This window comes from Rhinopithecus bieti, unplaced genomic scaffold (genome assembly GCF_001698545.2).
Source record: "Rhinopithecus bieti isolate Rb0 unplaced genomic scaffold, ASM169854v2 scaffold_51734, whole genome shotgun sequence".
Lineage (NCBI taxonomy): Eukaryota > Metazoa > Chordata > Mammalia > Primates > Cercopithecidae > Rhinopithecus > Rhinopithecus bieti.
This window is the reverse complement of record NW_016820683.1, coordinates 797,077-823,190: the sequence shown is the minus strand read 5'-3', so window position 1 is coordinate 823,190 and position 26,114 is coordinate 797,077. Positions and strand designations below refer to the sequence as shown.

At 38.2% G+C, this 26,114-nt stretch overlaps 1 protein-coding gene across 4 annotated transcripts in view; it reads left to right on the top strand.

The window, feature by feature from the left end:
• The window catches only part of ENTHD1 (ENTH domain containing 1), a 154,162-nt gene that overhangs the window by 57,423 nt on the left and 70,625 nt on the right, over positions 1–26,114 (top strand). For all 4 annotated transcript variants that reach the window (XM_017859861.1, XM_017859863.1, XM_017859865.1 and 1 more), the window contains one exon: positions 14,085–14,205. In XM_017859861.1, coding sequence (XP_017715350.1) covers positions 14,085–14,205 — 121 coding nt within the window. The remainder of the gene's footprint in view (positions 1–14,084; positions 14,206–26,114) is intronic.

Sequence of the window (26,114 nt, the reverse complement as noted above, 5' to 3'; positions counted from 1 at the left end):
TGTTGGCATATTGTATGGTTGCAGTGCAACGTCAAAACCAGGAAACGGATATTGGTATATTAGTACCAACTGGACTACAGACCTTACTCAGTGTTCAACCCTTCAATTCACTGTTCAGATTTTTAAACTTGCATTTGTGTTTTTTTGTGTGTGGTTCTATGTAATTTTACCCCATGTATAGATACGTGTAAACAGAACCACAATGAAGATATAGAACTGTTCCATCATCACAAAAGAAGTGCCTCATGCTACGCACCCCACTCCCAACCCATCCTTTGGCAATAACTAATATTTTCTCCATCTCTGCAGTGTTTGTCATGTCTAGAACATTGTATAAATGGAACGAGACAGTATGCAGCCTTTTGAGATGGAATTTTTTCACTCATTGTAATGCTCCTGGGGGCCAACAGGTTGTCGCATGAATCAGTAACGCATCCCTTTTTGTTGCTGAGTACGTTCCAGTGTCGGGATATACCAGATTTTGTTCAACCATTCATTCATTGAAGAATATTCGGATGTTTCCTTTTTTAGCTATGATGAATAAAGTTGCTATGAATATTTGTGTACATATTTTTGTGTGAAGTTTTCATATCTCGGGGATAAATGTCAGAGAGTTGTAGGGTTGTATGGTAAGTGCGTGCCAAGTTTTGTAAAAAACAGTCAAACTATTTTCCAGAGTGTCTATACCATTTTGTATTCCCATGAGCAATGTATAAGAGATCCAGTAACTCTGCATCCTAACCAACTTTTGGTATTACTGCTATTTTAATTTTAACTCTTCTAATAGGTCTGTAATGATATCTCATTATGATTTTAATTTGCATTTTCCGAATGGCTAATGATGTTGAATATCTTTTCATGTGCTTATTTGTGGCATTATAACTTATCTTTGACTTTATTCAGATGTTCACATCTTTTATCCATTTTCTAATTGAATTGGTTTTCTTTTTACCATTGAGTTTTGAGTTCTTTATATATTCTGGATATAAGTTCTTTGTCAGATATGTGATCTGCATATATTTTCTCTCTGTTTGTGGCTTGTGTTTTCTTTGTAACAATATCTTTCACAGAGCAAAATTTTAAAATTTCAATGAAGTCAAATTTATCAGTTTTTGTTTTTTTTTTTAATCATGCTTTTGGTGTCATATCTAAGAACTCTGCCTAAACAAAGTCACATAGGTTTTCTCCTAAAGGGTCATGTTTTACATTTAGGTCTGTGATCTATTTTGAATTAATTTTTGTGTAAGGCGTGAAGTATATCGATCAAGGGCTTTTATTTATTTATTTATTTTTTGCCTAAGTATATCCAGTTTTTCAACATTATTTGTTGAAAAGACTGAAATTTTACTACAGTATGCTTAAGTGTGGTTTTCTTTTCTTTCCTCTTTCTCACCCATGGGACTTTTCAGTTGGAGGATTTTTCATCTCTATTTAGTCCTGTGAAAGTTTTCTCGGTTTTTCTTCAAACATTTTCTACGTTGATTTTCACTTTTTTTAATATCTTTCTTGGACTCTTATTATCTGGATATTAGTAATTCTCTTTCTATCTTTATATCTCTTCACTTTTCTTTATAGTTTCTATTCGTTTTCTCATTTTTCTGTGAGTTCCTCAATTTGATCTTCCAGCTTAGTAATTTATTCTCAGCTGTATCCATTCAGTTTTAAATCTCATCTATATTCTCTATTTCAACTATTCTATTTTTATATGTAATATTCAGTATTTCTGTTTCTTCTTTATATGATGTCTTTCTGTTTCATATTACTTCTTTATATGATGTCTTTCTGTTTCATATTCATTTTGTATTTATCTTGGTATGTTTAGTAAACTTATTTTAAATTCTTGGTCTATGTTTTCTAATATCTGGGCTTCTGATGCAATCTGTGATTCAGTTTTTTTATTTTTCTTTTGAAATAGTTATGCTCCTCCAGTGACTGGTTATCTTTAGATGTAATGGCTGCTTCGTTTTAGGATTGCTAAAGGCTAGAGCTTAGTTTATCTGCTCCCTATCAGCTTAAGTGGGCGGTGAGGGAAATGAACTCCAGAGTGAAGAGCATTTCTTCCCATTTGCTGATCTGAGCTGATCTGACCTGAGCTGATCATTCCTCATCCTAAGGATCAACGCCTCAAGTTAGGTCTTAATTCTTAATACCCCAAGAGGAAGTAGTCTTTAGGGGTGATACTTCTTAAATTACAAACCACATGCCCACCTGGGGGACAGGAAGAGGAAGGGTGAAGAAGCATCTTCCCAAGCCTATCCCAGTCCCCACCAAATTTTCTCAGCTCCTTGCCCACTCAGCTTCTGCACAGACTGGAAGGTACTCCTGAGTACAGCTGCCTGAGTCACAGTAGCTGTGGAGGCCGGTTCCAGGGCAGTGAATGGAGTGTCATTACGATACTTTCTTCCTATGTTATCTTGTCACTGCAGACTCCCTTCCTTCCATCCCAGGATAAAGCCAGCACCAACACCCCTACTCACTCTCACACAAATGTACCAGTTCAAAAGAGCTCTGTGTCTCACCAGGGGCTTTCAGTTTCTTCTCATTTTGATGTCGTTCCTTTATAGTACCTCCTGAGTTGATCTTGAGAGAGGGAGCCACCAGAACCAGAAACAGGACTTGCTGTTCTTTCTGCAGTGTTCTGCGACCTTCTCAGACTTAATATCTACTTAACTCCTGTTTGCTCTTTCACATGACAACTCACATCTTTAATCTTAGCATACAGCTCTTCAAACATTACTTTTCCTCTATTTCCTTGAAAACTTTTTCTGCTTAATTTCCATTAAATATACATTGGATTACTATGTCATTTTTAATGTCTTTCAACTGCTTTTTAAAACATTTTTTGTGTCATATCTCCATACTGCATTGTAGTTAATTAGATCATCTTTCAATTCATTTATTCTCCTTTCATAGGTGCCCACTTAGAATTTTTCTGTCCAGTGAGGTATTTATTTATTTATTTATTTATTTATTTATTTTAGAGACAGGATCTTACGCTGTTGCCCATGCTGGAATGCAGTAGAATGATCATAGCTCACTGTAACCTCAAATTCCTGGGTGCAAGTGATCTTCCCACCTCAGCCTCCCAAGTAGCTGGGAGTGCGTCACTATGCCTGGCTAATTTTTTAAATATTTTGTAGAGACAAGGTCTTACTATATTGCCCAGACTAGTCTCGAACTCCTGGCCCAAGCAATCTCCCGCCTTGGCCTCCCAAAGCAATGGGATTACAGGCATGAGCCACCACACTCTGCTGGGTTTTTATTTCAGTAACTCTATTTTTTATTTAGAGAACCTCTCATTGCTTCTTAATTATATCCATTTGTACTTATTTCATATCTGCCTGTTTTTATTTCTTATTTATTCTGTAAATTAAATGTTGTCTTTTTCATTATCTTTTAAGACTACGTGTACTCAGTCTTAAATACTTTCTATTTATTTTGTTTGTTTGGTTGGTTGGTTTTTTGAGATGGAATTTTGCTCTTGTCACCCAGGCTAGAGGGCAGTGGCATGATCTCAGCTCTCTGCAACCTCCGCCTCCTGGGTTCAAGCGATTCTCCTGCCTCAGCCTCCCAGTAGCTGGGTGTACAGATGCCCACCACCACATCTGGCTATTTTTTTATATTTTTAGTAGAGTCAGGGTTTCAGCATGTTGGTCAGGCTGGTCTTGAACTCCTGACCTCAGGTTATCTGCCCGCCTCGGCCTCCCAAAGTGTTGGGATTACAGGCATGAGCCACTGTACCTGCCCCTTGTATTTCTTTATTATATTGACTTTTTCAAGGTGAATTTGGTTTTCTTTCTGTGTTTTAGACTATTGGATTATAAGCTCATCTTGAGTAGCTCAAGTTTTTGTTTTTGTTTCTTAATCTTTCTCTCTGTGTCCTTTCTCCTTCCTGCTTAACAGTCTTTCATTTGCCTCCTCCTGATGCCTAGAACTACTCATCCCCATTCAGGACTTACTGGCAGCTTGGGATTGCTTTCTTTTGCTGGTATCAGAGATATTGCAGATCTCGTCCCTAGACCAAAGGATGCTGTATTTTAATTTCTAGAGAGGTTTGTGTCCTCTCTCCTATCCGAGTCTAATACTTTTAGCAGCCACAACCCCAGGCTGTGACTGATGACAGGTTATTTCAGCTTCCTTTGTAAGTGGGGATCCTAATACCTGAGCATAATCTCAAGCAGGGAGTCCATATTCAGCACTCCTATCCTGAATCAACACTGTAGCCTTCAAGAGTTGAGCTCCTGATTTTCTCTGACATTTTCTGTACCCAGAGCCCCAAAGCTCCACAGCTTCAACCTCTCCTTACCATTATTTGTTTCTGTTCCATGAAGATGTTAATCTTGGTTTTGAGCATGACTATATCTTTTTAATTTTCACATTTGCATTTTCTCTCTCATTGCTCTATGTTTGGAGAAGGGAGGTATCCCCAAAGTATGAACATACATACTAGAAACGTGTTTCACTCATGACTGTGAAATTATCTCATTAATTCGTTTTCTGTTTGTTTTCTGTTTCTCCCAGTAGAAGAAAATCTTCTTGAGACATTTTTAGTCTTTATTCATTGCTGAATCTTCAGTTGACAAATTTTTGTTACTGAAGAAATGAATGAATAATAGACAGCAAATGAACGTTAGCTTCTCTTTTTTTCCTGTGAAAGATGCTGCTTTAGTCTTGTGCTCAGAGTGCTTTGTTTAGTGTTCCCTGCCACAATTCCTATGAGGAAGGTTGGAATTATTATTTTCTGTTTTACTTTCTGTTCCTGATGCCTTTCCCCAACCCAGTTAGGTATTGGATCCAATTGTTTTTCTAATAGCTTAGAAAGCTACATGAAATTAAAATTTCACTGTTCTTTAATTTCGTAATAGCTCACCGACTGAAAATACATAGATTATTTTAGGGGCTGGGCACAGTGGCTCACACCTGTAATTCCAGCATTTTGGGAGGCCAAGGTGGACAGATCACTTGAGGTCAGGAGTTCAAGACCAGCCTGGCCAACATGGTGAAACCCCCATCTCTACTAACAATATGAAAATTACCCGGTATGGTGGTGTCTGCCTGTAATCCCAGCTACTTGGGAGGCTGAGGCAGGAGAATCGCTTGAACCTGGGAGGCAGAGGTTGCAGTGAGCTGCGATTACACCACTGCACTCCAGCCTGGGTGACAGAGTGAGACTCTGTCTCAGGTGTATGTGTGTGTGTGTGTATACACATAGATTATTTTAAAAGATAAGACAATGAGGCATAGTGGTGTGTGTCTGTAGTTCCAGCTACTTGGGAGCCTAAGGCAGGAGGATCACTTGAGCCCAAGGAGTTTGTAACTGGAGATAGTATGCTATGATTACACCTGTGAATAGCCACTGCATTCCAACCTAGGCAACACAGTAAGACCCCATTCGTAAAATAAATAAATAAATAAAATTTAAAGATAAGACATTAAGTCAAAATGATTTTATTTATTTATTTATTGAGACAGAGTCTCTCTATGTTGCCGAGGCTGGAGTGCATTGGCACGATCTTGGCTCACTACAGCCTCTGCCTCCCAAGTTCAAGTGATTCTCCTGCCTCAGCCTCCCAAGTAGCTGGTACTATAGGTGCCTGCCACCAGGTCCAGCTAATTTTTGTATTTTTAGTAGAGACAGGGTTTTCCCAGGTGGGCCAGGCTGGTCTTGACTCCTGACCTCAGGCAAACCACCTGCCTCGGCCTCCCAAAGTGCTGAGATTTCAGGCGTGAGCTACCGTGCCCAGCCAAAATGATTTTAAAATTTGAGGTCAGTCTAGTTTCTGCTGATGGCTTTTGAGGTAGAAAACAGACTTGAATAATCCTATGTGCTTTGGAACCAAAGACATAAAATGTCACCTATTTTTTTTTTTTTTTGTATCAGTCTTTAAATCCTGATTACTGTTTTTTTCTTGCTTCAGAGAAACTCAGTGTTACTGATCTACATCACTCTACATCTTATTTCAGTGAGAAAAAATGGTGCATTTCTCTCAAAAGAAGTTTAGAAGCTGGATTTTCCTTTTTCAGAACATCACTGTATTATAACAATATCCCATTATCCTCTTGACAAGCATCTTTTCTTATTACTATTAGGAGCATTTGTTACATTCCAGTGTGTCCTCTTCAGTAGTCTGCTCTTGTTGCAGAAGAAAAAACCTAGTAAGTCGAACAGTAAACCTAATTGTTGTTGTCAAATGTACTACATCTACAGAATGAGAAATAAATGATTGCTTAGGCAGAATGAGGGGCCCTTAAAATATCTCTTAAAAATTTAAATAGAAACCTCTTTAACTATTCTCTTTTATAAATAAAAGAAAATTTATCTTAAATGCAGTAAACAAAATTCATAATAGAGCTTTTAAAAGCAGAACAGTGCTTGCCTAAATGTTACTTTCAAAACTAAGGAAAGACTTTAAATTTATGACAGACATGGATCTGTTTTCTCTATATATACTGCCCAGAATTTTTATTATTAGATTTGCTAATGAATAAGGCTATTTGCAGCTTTTCATCACCTCAAAAGACCTTACTCTTTTCCTGTTTGAGGAGATTCAACAATGAGGTTGTGATTTTTTTGGTCGCAGTTGTTTCCATAGAAACAGATAGAGATGCTATGAATTGGTTCACACAAAATTAAAGCTGACCAAAACCTTCAGTCTAGTTGTGATTTACTAAATTGATAGTGATACACGACAAATGTTTGTTTCCTACTGCCTTCATTTGTTATTTTGCCAAATGAAGAGTATACATTTTTATCTTTTGGTTTATTGGGATGCCATTTATTATAATTCCTAAAATTTGATTTCACCAAAGTTGTTAGAGAAATGGAAATTATACTTATTCTAATTATGTTAATTCATTTTTCTTGCAACTTTTTTGCTACATCGTTTTATGCTTAAAAGTTTTTTTTTATTTTCATGCTTGTACTCTTGCTACTTCTTTTTAAATTAGAAAGTACTTATTGAAAAATGTTCAGACAACATCAAAGGGTAAAGAGTGCAGAGCAGAGTGACTCCTTACTCCTCCATGCTTCTCAAGTTCCTTTCCCCAGAGGCAACTCCAGCAGTTTCTAGTGATTTTTGGGGGAAATTTTTGTGTCCACACATTTCTTTTACCTAACTGGTCTCATTCAATATGTACTGCTCTGCAGCATGCTTTGAACTAAACAATATATCATGGACATCTTTCTGTATAATAAATGTAATCATTCAATGTATATTTCAAAATATGCTTTTTTAGTAAACTAAATATTACAGACTTTTTAAATATCAGTACATATTGCTGTGCTGTATTCTTTATACATATATATACACACATACATATATACACACACACACACACACATATATATATAATCTTAGCCATTTCCTACTGGTAATCACTTGGATTTTCATGTTTTGCCTGTTAAAGCATAGTTGCAATAATAACCCTTGTACATATATTTTTATGATGCTGTCTCAGAAGGGGAATTGCCAAAAGGTTATACTTATTTTTAATTTTGAAAAGTACTGCCAAATTGTCCTCCTAAAAGTTGTACCCGTTTATATTGGTACACAGTACTGGTATACAGTTTATACAGTCTATCATCTTGATTCCCCTCATCTTTGCAAATACCGTTATCAAAAGTTTTCATTTTTGTCAATCTGAGAGGAAGGAAATTTTATTTTAATTTTTTATTGTAACTTTTATGTGTTTATTGGGCATTTTGTTTCTTTTACTGTGAACTCTATTCATGTCCTTTGCTTATTTTCCTGTTTGGTTTCTCATCTTTGTCTTTACCAATTCCTAAGAGCAATTTGTGTATTAGAGAATTAGCCCACTTCCTTGTTCTTTATCTATTTTCCATTTGATTTAAAATTTTTATTTATGACTTTTTTTGCTTTATAGAAATCTTTATAAAATGTTTATAAGATCTTTATTAAATATTTTTTAAATCTTTACAAAATGTTACCCTGGGCTAAGCATACTGGTTCATGCCTATAATCCCAGTACTTTGGAAGGCCAAGACAGGAAGATTGCTTGAGGCCCTACAAAAAAAAAAAAATCAGTTGGGCATGGTGGCATGTGCCTACAGCCCCAGCCGCCAGGGAGGCTGAATTGGGAGGACAGCTTGAGCCGAGATTACACCACTGCATTCCAGTCTGGGCAACAGAGCAAGACTCTCCCTCAAAATTAAAAAAAAAAGTCACTCTGGTCTTTTCTTTTGTTTTTTTAACAGATTGTTTTTTAGAGCCATATTAGGTTCCCAGCAAAATGGAGTGGAAGGTACAGAGATTTCCCCTTACGTCCTCTACCCCTCCTACAAGTACACCCTTCCCACCCCTATCAACATCCTATACCAGAGTGTCAAATTTTTATAATCAATGAATCTACATTAACGTATCATAATCACCCAAGGTCCAGTTTACATTAAGGTTCACTCAACATCAGCAATATGTGAAATACACCTAAAGCTGTGGTGAGCGGGAAATTTACAGTACTTACATTTATAATGTAAACATTTAAAATATTTTAATTGTTTAAACGCTTACAATAGAAAAGAGGAAAGGTTTGAAATCAATAATCTAAGTTCTTTCCTCAGGAAACTCAGAAAAGCGAAATAAATGCACAAGGAATAGAAGAAAGGAAATCATAAAGAACAGAAATTAATGAAATTGAAAACAGGAAAACAACAGAGAAAAGGAATGATACAAAAGCCAGTTCTTTGAAAAAAAAGATAAATAAGTAAAAAAAATAAAAAATAATTTAAAAAACAATAAAAGTTGATAAAACTCTAACAAGACTGGCAAAGATAAAGAGAGAAGACACAAATCACCAGTATCAGGATGAGATGAGATAGCCACTACAATTGCTTCAGCTCTAAAAGGATAGTAAGGGATTAATACCAACAACTTTATACTTATGGGCCAGGCATGCCCATAATCCCAGCACTCTGGGAGGTCAAGGCAGGTGGGTCACTTGAGGCCAGGAGTTCAAGACCAGCCTGGCCAACATGGTGAAACCATATGTCTACAAAAAATACAAAATACAAAAGTTAGCCAGGCGTGGTGGTGCACACCTGTAGTCCCAGCTACTCAAGAGGCTGAGGCACAAGAATCATTCGAACCTGGGAGACAGAGCTTGCAGTGGGCCCAGATCATGCCACTTCACTCCAGCCTGGGCTACAGAGTGAGACTCTGTCTCAAACAAAACAAAACAAAACAACAAAACAAAAAGAAAAACAAAATACATAGGTAGGGAGAGACTTTTATAAAAAAAAAAAAAAAAAAACCAAAAAACTTTATAACTTTGACAAATCAAAAGAAATAATTTCTCAGAAAATATAAACTACCCAAACTCAATGGTTCTACAATCATTTTAAAAATTGAATTTGAAGGATAAGTCCCCTGAAAAAGAAATTTCTAGGCCCAGATGGTTTCACTAGAGAATTCTACCAAACATTTAAAGAAGAATTAGCCTGGGCAACCTAGAGAGACCCCATCCCTCCAAAAAAAAAAAAAAAAATAGCCAGGTACGGTGGCACCCACCTGTAGTCCCAGCTACTCGGGAGGCTGAGGTGGGAGGATTGCTTGAACCTGGGAGTTTGAGGCTGCAGTGAGAGTCGTGATTGCACCACTGTACTCCAGCCTGGGTGACAGAGTAAGACCCTGTCTCAAAACTCAAAAAATAAAAAAATAAAGAATTAACAGCAATTTTTCACAATGTCTTCCAGAAAATGGAAGAGGAGGAAACATTTCCCAATTCATTTTATGAGGCAAGTATTACCCTGATCCCAAGTTAAAACAAAGATGGAACAAAAAAGGAAAACTACAGACCAATATTTCTCATGAAATTAGACACAAAAAATTCTCAACAAAATATTAGCCAGTTGAATCCAGCAATATATAAAAGCATACAGAAATCAATTGAATGTCTACATACTAACAATGAACATGTGGAAACTTAAATTAAGACAATACCATTTGAAATACTTAAGTATAAATTGAAATACTTAGGCATTAAAATACTGAAGTATAAATTAAAATACTTAGGTATAAATCCAAATTGAAATACTTAGGCATAAATCTAACAAAACATGTACAGAATCTATATGTTGATAATTATAAAATACTGATGAATGAAATTAAAGAGGACCCAAATAGGGACCTGTCATGTTACATGGATTGGAAGACTCAACATAGTAAAGGTGTCATAATATAGATGACCCTGATTATTCTATGGGTTTAATGTAATTCCTATTAAAATCCCAGAAAGGTTTTCTATAGGGATAATAGCCTTGTTCTAAAATTGATATGGAAAGGCACAGGCCCTAAAATAGCTAAAACAGTCTTGAAAAGGCAGAACAAAATGGGAGTAATCCCTCTGCCTGATATTAATACCTGTGTATAGCTACAGTATTCAAGAGAGTGCGGTATTGGTGGAGAGACAGACACTTGGATCGGTGGAATGGAATAGAGAACCCAGAAATAGACACACACAAACATGACCAACTGATTTTTGACAAAGGTGCAAAAGAAATTCAGTGTAGGAGGATTAACCTTTTCAAAAAATGGTGCTACAGCAATTGGACATTCAGACAACCATGAATCTCAACCTAAGCCTTATATAGAAATCCACTCCAGACTTAAATCACAGACTTAATCACAGACTTAAATGTAAACTATAAAACTTTCAGAAAATATAGGAGAAAAATCTTTGAGATTTAGAACTGAGGCCAGGTACGGTGACTTGTGCCTGTAATCGCCACACTTTGGGAGGCTGAGGCAGGCGCATCACAAGGTCAGGAGTTCAAGACCAACCCGGCCAACATGATGAAACCCCGTCTCTACTAAAGATACAAAAAATTATCTGGGAGTGGTGGCACGTGCCTGTAATCACAGCTACTTGGGAAGGTGAGGCAGGAAAATCACTTGAACCCGGAGGTTCAAGTGCAGTGAGCCGAGATCGCACCATTGCACTCCAGCCTGGGTGACAGGGCAAGACTCCATCTCAAAAAAAAAAAAAAACTGGATAAAAGCATGATCCCTAAAAGGAAAATGATAAATCAGACCTCATCAAAATTAAAACGTTTGCTCTGCAAAAGACCCGGTTAAGAGGATGGAAAAATAATCTACAGACTGGGAAAAAATATTTGTAAACCCCTTATCTGGCAAAGGACTAATATCTAAAGCATTTAAAGAACTGTTAAAACTCACCAGTTTAAAACCAAACGGTCCAATTAGAAAATGGGCACATGTTATGAACAGTCATTTTAGCAAATACAGATGGCAAGTAAGCGCACGAAAAGTTGTTGCACATTATTAGCCTTCAGGAAAATGTAATTTAAATATGCAATGAATATCAAAATGGCTAAAATAAAAAAGTAGTGACAACACCAAATGCTGGTGAGAATATGGAGAAATTAAAACACTAATATATTACTGGTAGGAATGCAAAATGGTACAGCTACTCTGGAAAACAGTTTGGTACTTTTTAATAAATCTAAACGTGGCTACTATATGAACAGCAACTGCCCTCCTAGGAATTTATACCAAAGATATGAACATCTAGGCTGGCACGGTGGCACATGCCTGTAATCCCAGCACTTTGGAATGCCAAGGTTGGGTGGATTGTTTGAGCTTAGCAGTTCGAGACCAACCTGGGCAACATGGCTAAACATCATTTCTAAAAAGAAAAAAAAAATTAAAAAAAAATTAGTCGGGCATGGTGATGCGTACCTGTAGTCCCAGCTACTCGGGAGGGTGAAGTGAGAGGATCATTTGAGCCTGGGAAGTTGAGACTGCCGTGAGCCAAGATGGTGCCACTGCACCCCAGCCGGGACGACAGACTGAGACTCCGTCTCAAAAAGAAGAAGAAAAGTATCTCATACAAAACCTGTACACAAATGTTCACAGCAGCTTTATTTGTAATAGCCAAAATCTAGAAACAACCCAGAGGTCCTTTTACAGGTTAAACTATGTTACATCTGTATCAAGGGTACTACGCAATGAAAAGGAAGAAACTATTGAAATGAAACAATTTGGATGAATCCCTAGGAATTATGCAAGGCTAAAAAAGCCAGTCCCAAAAGGTTACATACTATATGGTTCCATTTATATAGCATTCTTCAAATGTCACAACTATAAAAATGAAGGAGAGACTAGGAACAGATTAGTTCTGTTGAGGGAGTGTATGTCTATGAAAGGGCTCAGAAAGGATTCTTGTGATTGTGATAGAAATGTTCTGTATATTGACTGCTTCAATGTCAATATCCTGAGTAGGATATTGTACTACAGTTTTGCAAGATGTTACTTTTGGAAGAAACACAGCAAAGGCTACATAGGCTCTATTATTTCTTACATGTGGAAGTAAAATGAACTCAAAGTTGAGTTTTTAAAAGTGGTAAATCACTTTGGAACATGGTTTGGCAATTTCTAATGAAGTTAAAAATAGACCTGTCCTATAAGCTAGAAATGCTATACTACTACCGTGTAGTATCCAGGAAAAATGAGTGCATTTGTCCACAAAAAGATTTATGCAAGAATGTTCATAGTAGCTTTATTCATAATAGATGAACTTTGGAAATTATCCATATGCAGGAGAATGGATAAACAAATTGTGATACATTCACATTCACAAGAAAGGTACATTCCTACCTTTCTTACAGGTAGGAAAGGAGGGAGGAACTACACAGCAAAACATGGATGAATCTCATGTACATTATGTTGAGCAATAGGAACCAGACACAAAAGTATACATACTGTATGATTACATTCATATGAAATTCAAGAACAGGCAAAATTCAGTAATGGTGATAGGGATAGAAGAGCGGTCATGATGCAGGGTGGTGGGATGGTAAGAGCTGGAAAGGAGCTTGAGGAAACTTTCTGGGTGAAGGAAATGTGGTTACTATATAACTGCATACTCATATGATAAAAGTTATTGAGCTCTACATTTAAGGTCTGTGCATTTTACTGTATGTTAATTACAATGGAGAAAAATCCCTAGTTCACAGAAAAAAAGAAACATACCAACTAAACCTACTCTATAGACTTCATTTGGATCCTTTTTCAAACAAGCTGTAGAAAAACCTGTTTATGACATTTAGGAGAAGTTGGAAATATGAACAGTTCATGGTAATTGATGACATTAGGAGCTGTGAAGTTTATCAGTTTGATGCAGCTATTATCAGAGATTGCTATCATCTGAACACTTGTTTTCCTCCCAAATTCTTAGTTGAAATCCTAACCCCCAAAGTGATGGTATTAGGAGGCGGGATCTTTGGGAGGTGACTAGGTCATAAGGGCATAGCCCTCATGAATATGATGAGTGCCCTTATAAAAGAGGCCAAGAGAACTCCTTGGTCACCTTCTTCTATGAGAGGTTACAGTGAAAAAATGACTGTCTAGGAGGTGGGTCGTCGCCAGACATCAGTATGATATTGTACTGGCACCTTGATCTTGGACTTGCTAACTTTCAAAACTAAGAAATTTCTGTTGTTTATAAGCCACTCAGTTGATGGTATTTTGTTATAGCAACCGGAACGGACTAAGGCAGAGATACATAATGAAATAAAGGATTATTCTAGGATTTGCCTCAAAGTGAAACAGGTTGTCACAGATCTCAAATGAGGCATGGTAGGGATATAAATGAAACACGATTAGCCATCATTTGATTATTGTTTAACCTGCATGATTGGATTGATTATCTTTTGTGTCTAGTTTTTACTTGATGATAAAAGTTAAAAGTTTTAAATATGAATAAAAGATACATACAACTGGCTTTATGATTACCAATGAGACAAGATAATTGGCCTCTGAGATAGTATGCTGTAGGGATGCTGAAGGGTGGTAGGTAAAGGTAGTGCCCTAAACAAAATCCTTGCTATCTACACAAGGTGTCTTCAGCAAGGGGTGGGGATTCCCAAGGGCAGAAAACCTCCCTATGCCCAGTAGACAGCCACATGATAGATGTATGTTTGAGTTAATTAAATCAGAATGTGTTTATGATGATGTTAGCACATTTAGATACTTTGTAGCTCCATAAATTGTCCATCCAGTGATATTAATTTTTTTCTTCATTTATCATGTTCTCGTGTTTTCTGTCAGGACCTGATGACATTTTCTGATGATGATCCAAAGCTGCCTTTACTAGCAACACCTCCTTCCATTGTCTCTCCAATCACATGCTTGTCAGAAGCAGCAGAAGTTTGTAATCTTTTGGGTGCAGGTAAACTGGTGAAATACAGCAACCGTTGGCTTCTATTTAACTTTGTTAATGAGGGACAGAACTAGCATGGATAAATTCAAACCACAACATGGTCCTATAATCTTGTTTTACCATTTGTTTCAGTGTTTTCTCTCTTTCTGTTTTACTTTTCCTTTTCATTGTTTCAAAATTGACTACATGCCTTAAATCGAAAATTAATTTTAGTTCCTATTTTTCATAAAGAATTTAAATTATGACCTCTTTCAAAGGCAGGCATTAAGTGAAGATGTGAAAAGGCAAGATGCACAGTAGCCACAAATTGGTTAATCATCTCTTGAACAATTAACATTAGAGAAAAGCACAGTATATAATTATACAAAACTGGCCTCAATAAATAACACGATTGAGTTCCAACTGGGATCAGCGACTACTCTGGCTCCTTGAGGATCTGACTGACTCACTGTTAAGTCACTGCATCCTGTCTCTATTCTCCATGAACTCTCAATTTTCAATGCATTCGTCCTCTTGATTTTCTCAGAAAGTAGAATGGAAGATCTTCTGCCAACATGAGAATGAAACGTTCTCATTAGTATCTTTCATCACCTTATAAATCTTTGCTTTTATATTCATACAGGCATCTTATCCCTTACCACAGAGGTGGCTTTTTATGTTTTGAGTTATATGTTCTCACTCTTGTTGGACCATGCATCTCACATTTTCTCCTTACATAGATCTATAATATCCAGTGTATAAGTGCTAGAGTTTATTAGTATAGGTTTATTTTCTTTTTCAAGTTCATGTTTATAGAGTTTTCTTACAAAGCAAGTTGTGAGAATGATGAGGATATTTTAATAAACACAAAACGAGAAATTGGGGTTATAGTGATGTTTGTATAAGGATGGCATTAGTCACATAGATAATTAGTTACAAGTGGTTATAATTTTTAGACAGCTTGCTTTGTATTCTTAAACAGATTTAGATCCAGAAGCTTGAAAGAAGAGCACTAAGGAAAATGTTTTTGTATTCTGACACCCCCCTAACATTTTTTTCTCCTAAGATTTTAAAAATAGACTTTCTTTTTTTAGAGCAGTTTTAGGATCACAGCAAATTTGAGCAGAAAGTAGATTTCCCATGTACCCCGTATTACACACCAGAGTGGTACATTTGTTACAATCAATGAACTTCCATTGCCATATAATCATCTGAAGTCCACGGTTTACACTGGGGTTCACTTTTGGTGTTATACATTTTGTAGGTTTGGACAAATGTGTAATGATGTGTATCCACCATTATAGTATCAGACGTAGTAGTTTCACTACCCTAAAAATCCTCTGTGCTGTCTATTCGTCCCTCCCTCCCACTGACCCCTAACAACCAGTGATCTTTTTACTGTCTCCATAGTTTTTCCTTGTTCAGAACATCATATAGTTGGAATCAGATGGTATGTATGATTTTTAGATTTTTTTTTTTACTTAGTAATTAACACTTTGGGTTCCTCCATGTCTTTTCATGGCTTGATAGCTCTTTTCTTTTCTTTTCTTTTCTTTTCTTTTCTTTTCTTTTCTTTCCTTTTCTTTTCTTTTCTTTTCTTTTTAAACAGAGTCTCACTCTGTCACCCAGGCTGGAGTACAGTGGTGCGATCTCGGCTCACTGCAACCTCCACCTCCCAGGTTCAAGCGATTCTCCTGCCTCCCTGCCTCAGCCTCTCGAGTAGCTGGGACTACAGGCGCGTGCCACCATGCCTGGTTAATTTTTGTATTTTTAGTAGAGTCGGGGTTTCACTGTGTTAGCCAAGATGGTCTCAATCTCCTGACCTTGTGATCCACCTGCCTCAGCCTCCCGAAGTGTGGGGATTACAGGCGTGAGCCACCGCGCTGAGCCGATAGCGCTTTTCTTTTTAGTGCTGAATAGAATGTACCACAGTTTATCCATTTACCTATTGAAGGATATCTTGGTTGCAGTTTTGGCAGTTATGAATAAAGCCGCTTTAAACATCTGTGGCAGGTTTTTGTATGGACAGAAGTTTTCCCTCCTAACATTTTAATACAAGTGAAATTGAGTATAAATGAGCATAAGAAGCAACCCTAAATAGGAAAAAGTCAAAAACATGTAGCCAGAGCGCGGATCCCACCATTTTACTTGGCTGGGACCCATCTTAATCAGAGGGGCTTTTCTATTTTAAGTCATTCATTTCTGCAATCTTTCCTTTACAGTAGTCTCAGAGATATCTTGCTAAAATGCAGATCTTAGCATTTCACTTCCCAGCTTAAAAGCTTTCAACAGTTCTCCACTGGCAATAGGATAAGTCTAATTTTTAAAATAGTACCATACAAGTACTTTTCATAGTCTGGTCCCAGCCAGACTATGGGCTTCATCACCTAAAACTGCCAGTACTCACAGTGCCCTGTGACATTCCATTACTTGTCTTCTCTTTAGAATGTCTTTGTTCCAGTTACTTTGACTGTGTAACACATTGCATTGAAACTTCGTGGCATAATCATTTATTCTGCTCAAGGATTCTCGGGTCAGGAATTAGGATAGAGCATAGTGGGAATGGCTTGTCTCTGTTCCATGATGCATATCTAGCCTTAGCCAGGGAGCACAAAGGCTGGGGCAGGAATCATCTGAAGGCCTGCTCACTCACGTGTCCAGCAGTTGATGCTGGTTGTCAGCTGGAGGCCTCAGTTCCTCCCCACATGAGCCTCTTCATGTGGTTTTCCATGTAGGCTAGTTTGGGCTTCCTGACAGCATCGTGGCTATGTTTCAAGGATGAGTATTTTGTGAAAGAAAGGACCAGACCGAAGTTGAATAATCTCAGAAGTCATGCTGTAATACTTCCACCTCATTCTGTTCATCAAGGCAATCACAAAGCCCTGCCCAAGTTTAAAGGGGTGGGGACATAGACCCTCCCCAGCCTCTCCATGGAGGAGTGTCAATGTCATATCGAAAGAAAAGCATATTGGATGAGACATATGTTGGTATAGTCATCTTTGGAAAATATAATCTGCCACAATCTTCCATCAAATTATAAATCCTTGACAAAATCCTATTTGAATAGCCAGGCCCAGTGAAAATGTCACAACTGCTACAAAATCTTTCTGCTTGCTAAACTGGTTTCTCCTTTCACTATGTTCCCAGGGGACTTTGCCCATTCCCCTGTTACACAGTTTATAATTTTGTATATAATTGTTTTATAAATATTTATTTTAAAATTATATAAGTGAATATACTCAACTTTTACAAATTCAAATATAAAGTCAAAACCTCTCTTGACTGTCCCTTACCCCAACACAGTCCCCTCCCCAGAGTGAACTATTACCAGTTTGGTGATTATCTCCGATACCTTTGTCTGTGTGTTACATACATACATGTACCTTTAGAAATATATATAATTGACTTAGCTTTAAAACATTATTCTGCATTTTTCTGAAGCTTTTTTTTAACTTAAGAATATCACTTGGCTGTCCTTCAGTGTATGTCAATATGTAGAGATTTGCTATATTTTTAAAAACTCCTGCAATCCTGGCTATCATAGCTTATTCCCTTGCTGATGACATTTTGATGTTTTTCACTGTTACAAATAATGCTTCAGTGAATAACCTTGTGCACATATGTGAATGTTTCTTTAGGGTGTGCTCCTAGAAATGGATTCTCTGGGTCATAATTTGTGCCCATTTTCATCGTAATTCATACAGCCAAACAGCCCTTCAGAATATCAGTATCAATTCACACCCTGGTTTGCAGCCTGGTCACCACACCCTCACCAACACGTGATGTTTTCAAGCCTTATGTTTTTATCACTTGGGTAAAAAGTTGCATTACCTAGTAGGTATAATTTGCATATATCCACATATTGAGTAGATATTTCTATTTCCTCTTCTATGGATTACCTGTTTTTTAACCTATTTTTTCTTTTGGATTTTTTTCATTTAAATTGATTTTATAGCTATATAGATATATATATATAGATATATTCTGATTCTTTCTCTGCTATTTATGTTGCAAATATCTTTCAGCCTGTGAATTGTCTTTCAACTTTCTTAATGGTGCCTTTGTAGAAGAAGTTTTATGTTTTATTTAGTCATATTTATTCCTCTTTTTCTTCATAGCTTTTGGTTTTGTGTTTTAAGGTGGTTTTCTTATACCAAGTTTATAGAACACATTCGCCCATATTTTATTTTAATTTTTCTGTAATCCATGTGCATTTAAAGTATTTGCGAATGGTTTTAGATAAGGGCAATGGGCAGCCAGTTGTCTCAACATTTATTGACTAGTCTATTTTTCTCTACTGTTTTGAAATGACTCTTTAACCTGCACTAAATAGTATCTGTTTAACAACTCAATTCTATTCCGTTGGTTCACTTTTCTCATTCTGGTCTGTTTAACTTTTTGCAACAACTATAACACCGTACCATAGTGTTAATGTATACTGTTTTATTTAACCAATGGTCATTTAGGTTATTTCTGTGTTTTTACTTTTATAAACAATGATGAAATGGCATTGTTTTCCCCTCTCAAATAAAATAGGCTTGCTTTATATTTTTCCGTGATTTGACACAGATTCTAAAATACATTATTCTGAATTTCTCTTGGTAAATTCTGTCCAGTTCACTAACTTATCCTGTCAACAGATGGTTCTAATTTCCATGTTATGATTTTGGCAACTTCAGCTCAAGACAAAAATAAAGTAGGAAAGTTATTGTGGTACAGAATCCTCCATTCTTCTCCTTTTCTCCCTTGCCTTTGCCCTCCATAGGCATGCGGCTATCTGCTGTTCACACTCTGGCCTGCAGCAGAGAGGAGGTCTTACTCCCTCACACTCCCACCAGCACTAGGGACTTGCCTCGCTGACTTACCCCTTTCCTTACCTCCAGAGGAACCTCTCTTTACTCATTATTCCTTGCTTTTCTTTATAGTTTTACTACTACTCTAAGCAACATATATTTCGTTTCACAGGCTCTTGAACTTTATATAAGTAGAGTCATTATGAATTTATTTTTTCTGTGACTTTTATCATTCAATATCATTTCTTGATTCACCTATTTTCACCGCTGTATAGTATTTCACTGTATGTTTATATTATAATGCATTTGTTTATTCTACTGTGGAATACTATCCTCATTATGTGTCAAGTTCTTATATTGTAAATAATGCTGTTTCTACATTTGTATATTTGTACATGATTCCTGGTTCTCATGGACAGGAGTTTCTCTAGGGCATATATTTGGAAGCAAAATTGCCATACAATTAGATATGAACATCTTCAAATTTGCTAGGTAATGCCAGATTGTTTTCCAAAGTTCTAGTTGCAGTTGCTGTGTGTCCTCACCAATTTTTCCCCTAGAAAAATCCAGTCTAATGGGTGGGTATCATTTGTTCTAAAATATTTATCATTGTTTTTGTTTGTTTGTTTGTTTTTGAGACAGTTTCACTCTTGTCGCCCAGGCTGGAGTGCAATGGCACGATCTCGGCTCACTGCAACCTCCACCTCCCAGATTCAAGCGATTCTCTTGCCTCAGCCTCCCAAGTAGCTGGGATTACAGGCGCTCACCACCACGCCCTGCTAATTTTTGTGTTTTTTGTAGAAACGAGGTTTCACCATGCTGGCCGGGCTGGTCTCAAACTCCTGACCTCAGGTGATCCACCCACCTCAGCTGCGATTACAGGCATGAGCCCCTGCACCCAGTCTTAAAATGTATTTCTTATAATGAAATTTAGCATATTTTCATATGTCGACACATTTCATAGGTATGACTCATTCACGTTTCCTCATCTGACGTGTCTGTTCATGTCTGTTGGTCATTCTTCAGTTTGGTTGTTTGTCTTTTTCTTAATGGATTTGTCAGAGTTCTTTATTCTGGAGCCTAAGTATCATATCTCATAAACGTTTTTCTAGTTTGTGACTTGTCTTTACACTTTGTATGGAGTTTTTGAATAACAGAAGTTCTGAATTTTAATGAGGTAGAATTTTTTTCTCTATGGTTTGTACTTTTCATATGTATCTTGTGTTATTTTAAGAAATTCTTATCTCAAGACTATAAAGATAATTCTATATAGACTAACATTTTCTTATAGTTTGCTTCCCACAATTAAATATTTAATGCAGCTGGAATTAATTTTGGTGTATGATTGAGGTAGAAGTCCAATTTTACTTCTAAATGGATAGCCAGCTGTCCCAGAATCATTTATTGAAAAGTCGGTCCTTTCCCAAGTGAACTGCAAAGACATCTGTAACCTAAAGTAGATTTACATATGTGCATGGAACTGTTTATAGCCTCCCTATTCTGCTCCATCAGTGATATGGCCAACCCGGCACTGATAAATAGTTTTAATCACGCCACTTTTGTAACAATTCTTGATGACTTTTCTTTCATCAGGAATGTTTAGGCTTCCCCCCGCCCCCGCCCGAGACAAGGTCTCACTCTGTCGCCCATGCTGGAATGCAGTGGCACAACTGCAGTTCACTGCAGCCTCAACTTCCTGGGCTCAGGTGATTGTCCCACCTCAGCCTCCCAAGTAGCTGGGACTACAGGCTCACACCACCACACTTGGTTAATTTTTTTTTTTTGGAGAGATGGGATTTTGCCATGTTGCCTAGGCTGGTCTCGAACTCCTAGACTCAAGAGATCTGCCTGTCTCGGCCTCCCAAAGTGGTGGGATTAGTTTGGGCTATTTTTGACCCTTTGCTTTCACACATGAAAGTTTGTCAAGTTTCTTGAATAAAACCTGTTGGAGTTTTGATTGGGTCTACATTGAATCTTTAGGTCAATTCGGAGAAGTGACATTTTTATGATATCCAATCATTCTATTCATTTAAGTCTTCCTTAATGTGTTTTTTTATAGTTTTTCACACGGGTTCTGTATATCTTTTGTTAGGTTTAGTCCGAGGTACTTATGTATTTTCATTGCTACTGTAAAATGTGTCATTTTATAAATTGCATTTTGTTTGTTGATGAAAATGAATGGAATTAATTTTTGTATATTGATTTTGTATCCAGCAGATCTGCTTAATTCTTACCAGTTTTCCCAGTTTATCTGTAGATTCTTCTGGGTTTCTTATGTTAAAAATCATTTAATCTATAAATAGAAATGAACTTATTTCTTAATTTTCAAGCCATACACTTTGTCTTTTGTTTTCTTACCATACCATGCTAGGTGAAATGACTTATACAGTGCTAAATGAAAGTGTGATCATGGACTTCCTAGACTTAAAGAGAATGATTTAAACATTTTGTCATTAAGATAGAGGCTTAACTCATGTTTTTGCAGATCTCTGTTCCTTAACAGTTTTGTCTTGACTATATGTTGAGTTTCTCCATTTTTAGCATTTATATTGGTAGTTATATGGTTTTCTCCTTTAATAATAATTATATTTATTATTAAAATATTTATTATAATTAATAATACATAATTAATAATTACATAAATTAGTTGATTTCCAGATATTAAAATAACCTTGAATTCCCGGAATAAGCTGAATTTGGCCATGATATATTATCTTTGATATATATTACTGGATTTGATTTGCTAATATTTTGTTCAGGAGTTTTGCATCTATATCTATGAGTAAATTAGCTAGGGTTGTTTTTTCTAAAATTCTCTTTGTCATATTCTGATTCTAAGGTCATGTTACACTCACAAAAAGAGTTGGAATGTATTTGCTCTTTTTTATACTCTGGACTAGTTTGTGTAGGGTTGTTCGTAAGGTGCTGTGAAAATAAATAAGGTGTTCTGTAAGTGCACGAACAGTGGTGCTTGCAGAGGGCTTCTGGACGGGAAGGCAAAGCTGCACCCACAATGTGTCTCTCCCTGTGAAGACAAAGCACTGGGCCAGGCGCGGGATCTCACACCTATAATCCCAGCACTTTGGGAGACTGGGGCTGGCAGCTCACTTGAGATCAGGAGTTCAAGACCAGCCTGGCCGACACGGTGAAACCCCACCTCTACTAAAAATACAAAAATTAGCCAGGCATAGTGGTGCACACCTGTAATCCCAGGTACTTGGGAGGCTGAGGTGGGAGGATTGCTTGAGCCTGGGAGGTGGAGGTTGCAGTGAGCCAAGATTGTGTCACTCACTGCACTGCAGCCTGGGCGACAGAGCAAGACTCCATCTCAAAAAGAAAAAAAAAAGAAGAAGAGAAAGGGGTCCAATGTAATCAACCTGCCACCTGGTAACTGGCTGTTTTCCCTGCTAGTGATGTAGCATCAGCTGCCACTCCAGGCATTTTGGATGCTCCGCATCTGTGGTAGCCAGGTCACCTTGGTGAGGAGCAGTCATGCTGTTGAGCCCCTGCCTGTTGAGGTCATCCTTGCTACGTGGCCCGCTGAACACCCACTGGAATGACTAGGAAAGAACATTATTGACAGCCACTAAGTCGAGCACTTTTCCCACCTGATTTTTGAGGACCTCTTCCACAGTGAACGTCCCCTAGCAAGCATTTATAGTGACGTAAATATCTTCGCATTGTGCGCACATCCTGAAAGGTCCATCCACATGCCTCCTTGTTACTCTTTCTGAGTCCCTGGCCAGCACCCATTAGATATCTTGTCTTCCAGGATGTCCTGTGTGAAGATGTACTGTTTCCAATGCTGTTGACTAAGAGGATTCTCCTGCGGTCTTTCAGGAGCACTTCTGAGGGGGGCTGTAGTTTAGCAGTTACCCACTTCTGGGTAGCGCTGGCATACTTGACGTATTAGCAATCCTGGCTAATTTCATGTTTAAACCAATCCTATACTTACCCCTTTTGAATGACAATAGAGAATTATCCATGAAGCTCTAGGTGTAGGTTGAGGGAGAGGCAGTGAAGGAGTGGGATCATGCTCCATGGAGTATGATCCACCTGCTTGCATTGTTTACATGGGCTTCAGGACTGGTTTCATCTATGTCATTTATTTTATTTTTATTTTTATTTTTTTAAGAGATGGAGTCTCACTCTGTCGCCCAGGCTGGAGTCCAGTGGCGTAATCTCGGCTCACTGCAAGCTCCACCTCCCGAGTTTAAGCCATTCTCCTGCCTCAGCCTCCTGAGTAGCTGGGACTACAGGCGCCCGCCACCACGCCCAGCTAATTTTTTATATTTTTAGCAGAGACGAGGTTTCACCGTATTAGCCAGGATGGTCTCAATCTCCTGACCTTGTGATCTGCCTGCCTCAGCCTCTCAAAGTGCTGGGATTACAGGCGTGAGCCACTGCGCCCGGCTCTCATCTGTGTCATTTTGATTTGACAGTGGAATGCTACTGCGTACATCCAGTTTCATCTTCTATGGATCAGGTCACACCCATAACATGAGCTGACATAGTCACTTGGTGTCCTGTGGTCAAGCATTCAGTCTTTATCAGGGTGCAGTAGCAAGCCAAGTGTTGTTTTTTAGCTGGATAATCATTGTAGGCAGAAGAAGGCATGACCTTACTCCAAAACCCTAGCGGTCCACTCCTAGAGGTCTGCTCTGTGATATTCCGACTGCTGCCTGTCAGAGGCTCCACAGATCACCTGTCTGCCTCAGGCATTTCCCTTACCATTGGTTCTGCTAAGTTATATGATCCAGGTGTTGGGGCAGCTTATCCAGAGGCCTGGACCTGCTGCAGGGCCTTTTGTTTGCTTTGGTCCTCACTCAAAACTGGCAGGAAATAGAGCAGCATACCCATGGCCTCCAAAGTTCAGAGAGGCCCATGATTATCATGTTTCTTTCCTTATGTTGGGCATTTCAGATGCAATAACATGTCTCTGACTTTAGAGGGGATATCCTGACATGCTCCAGACCAGCGGACACTCTAAAAACATCACAGATGTGGCATTCCCTTGATCTTTCCCAGGATTTACTGGCCATCTCCTACATACATGTAGCATCAAGAGTGCTTGCCACTTCTTGCATTAGTCCAGTTAGCATTGGACCATCAATGTGATAGCCAGTGTGATGCTCTGTGGGACAGACCTCAAGAAATTTAAGGTCCCTCTTGCCTCTATTGAAGGACATAGCAGAGTTGACACAACCGTGAGGCAAGACAGTAAAGACAGTATACTGTAGTCTCTGTCACATGAAGGCTAAGTGATTCTCATTATCTTTAATAGGGATTTTAGGAAAGTTTCTAGGTTGACACCTATATACTGGATGTCAGGGGCTGTGATTTGCCCTAGTAAAGAGCCCACAACTGGAACTATAGCTATGCTTGGTACCATCACCTGATTATATTTGCAATAATCTATAGTCATCCTCGACAGTCCATGTGGCTTTTCAGAAAAACAGGCAAGTTATACTGGAATGTGATAAGAATCACTACCCCTACAACTCTGAAATCTTTGATGGTGGCGCTAATTTCTGTAATTTCCCCAGAAAGATTTTTAGAGGGGAGGTGATATAATTATAGTGGTTCTGCCTGGTCTCTCTAATACCCTAATAACTTGAACTCCATGGGTGGTGGAAGCAGTGGGGAGGATTCTGCAGGTTACTAAGCAGGTCTATTCTCACCATACATTCTGAGACCATGGAAATAACTAGAGGTAGGTCTGTGGTTTAACTGGATTCAGTGTGAGGTAGCTCCTAGGCCAAGACTTCCCATGTGTCACCTGGTTTCTGTAAGTTCCCCCTCTGACCAGTAGACTACGGTAGCATTGTTGGATCTCCAGAAATTAGTGTCAGTTCAGAGCCAATATCGAATAAGTACTTATCTAAGTACCGTGATTGTTGGGAATAGCTTCAGGTACCTCTAGGGAAGGCTTAGGGGAAGATTTACTATACACACCTGTGGCTACATTGCAGGATTCGTTCTCAAAGGGCTCAGACCTTCCCCTCAAGAGGTTCTTGCTCTGTGAACTGGCCTAGATTTAGGAGGTGGATAAGAGGCCATGAATCCCCTATAATGACAGTAGTTAGGTTTCCTATTTATATTAAGCTCACTTAGTAGGCTGCCTATCTATTTTCCATAGGTCCTGTGATTCATTAACCACCACCACACGTCCTGAAAGTAAGAAAAAAAAACAAAAAAACAAAAAACAGAAAACTAGTACCATGGCATCCCTGTGGTTTACTATGATTATTGTGCCTAGCTTGTCTCCAAGAGTTAAGCACTGCTATTTGCTTTTACTGCTCCAGGACCCCAGTATTCCCAGTGAGATCAGGAAACCCAGTTCCATTGCACCATCCCTGTTATCCCTGGTCATCTCAGCCTACAGATGACAACCACTACAGAGCTCTTCAGAGATGCTGGTGCCCCATTAAAATATGCTTTTTAAATGCCTTAGTGAAAGGAGTGTCCTCCAAGGCAATTAAAAGGTGGCTGAGCAAATCATATGTAATAGATCCATCCCGACAGTCCCATCTCACGGAGCTTTTAAGCTCCCTCTCCAGTGTGCCAGAGCAGTGCCCTTTTTCTGAGTCCTACACACATGACACATTCTCACACTCTCGTTCTTTTCACGTCCTGTTGAGATGTTACAGTCTCAGGGAGTCTTTCCTGGACATTTTATTCAAAATCAACACCTTCTCATTGCCAGTGGTGCTCCTCCCTCTTCCCTGCTCATTCAATCTATAGCACTTATCAGCATCTGACTTACTGTGTAACTATGTGTCTATCTGATTTAGGAAGGAATAGTGTGACCCAGGAGTCCCCAGACCACTCTCTGATATCCTAGTGAATCTGCCACTAGCACAGCACTGACTTTGGACTGTGTTCTTTGGCCACATCTAGATATGTAGACTGCTTTGCAAGCCATTACATACAGTTTTTTTGTGTTGTTTATAAATTGGATGCATTTACAATGTCCTCCATTTTGGGAGAAGTTACTGCTTGCCTTCACATTTCCTTAAAAGTGTCTTTATATCAATCATCAGAGCATTGCAAAGTGTGCCTCAAATTATAGAACTGACTAGAAATTCGAGGGGGTATCAACATAGTAAATGTGTATTATGTGGTTGACATTAAGACATCCAACTG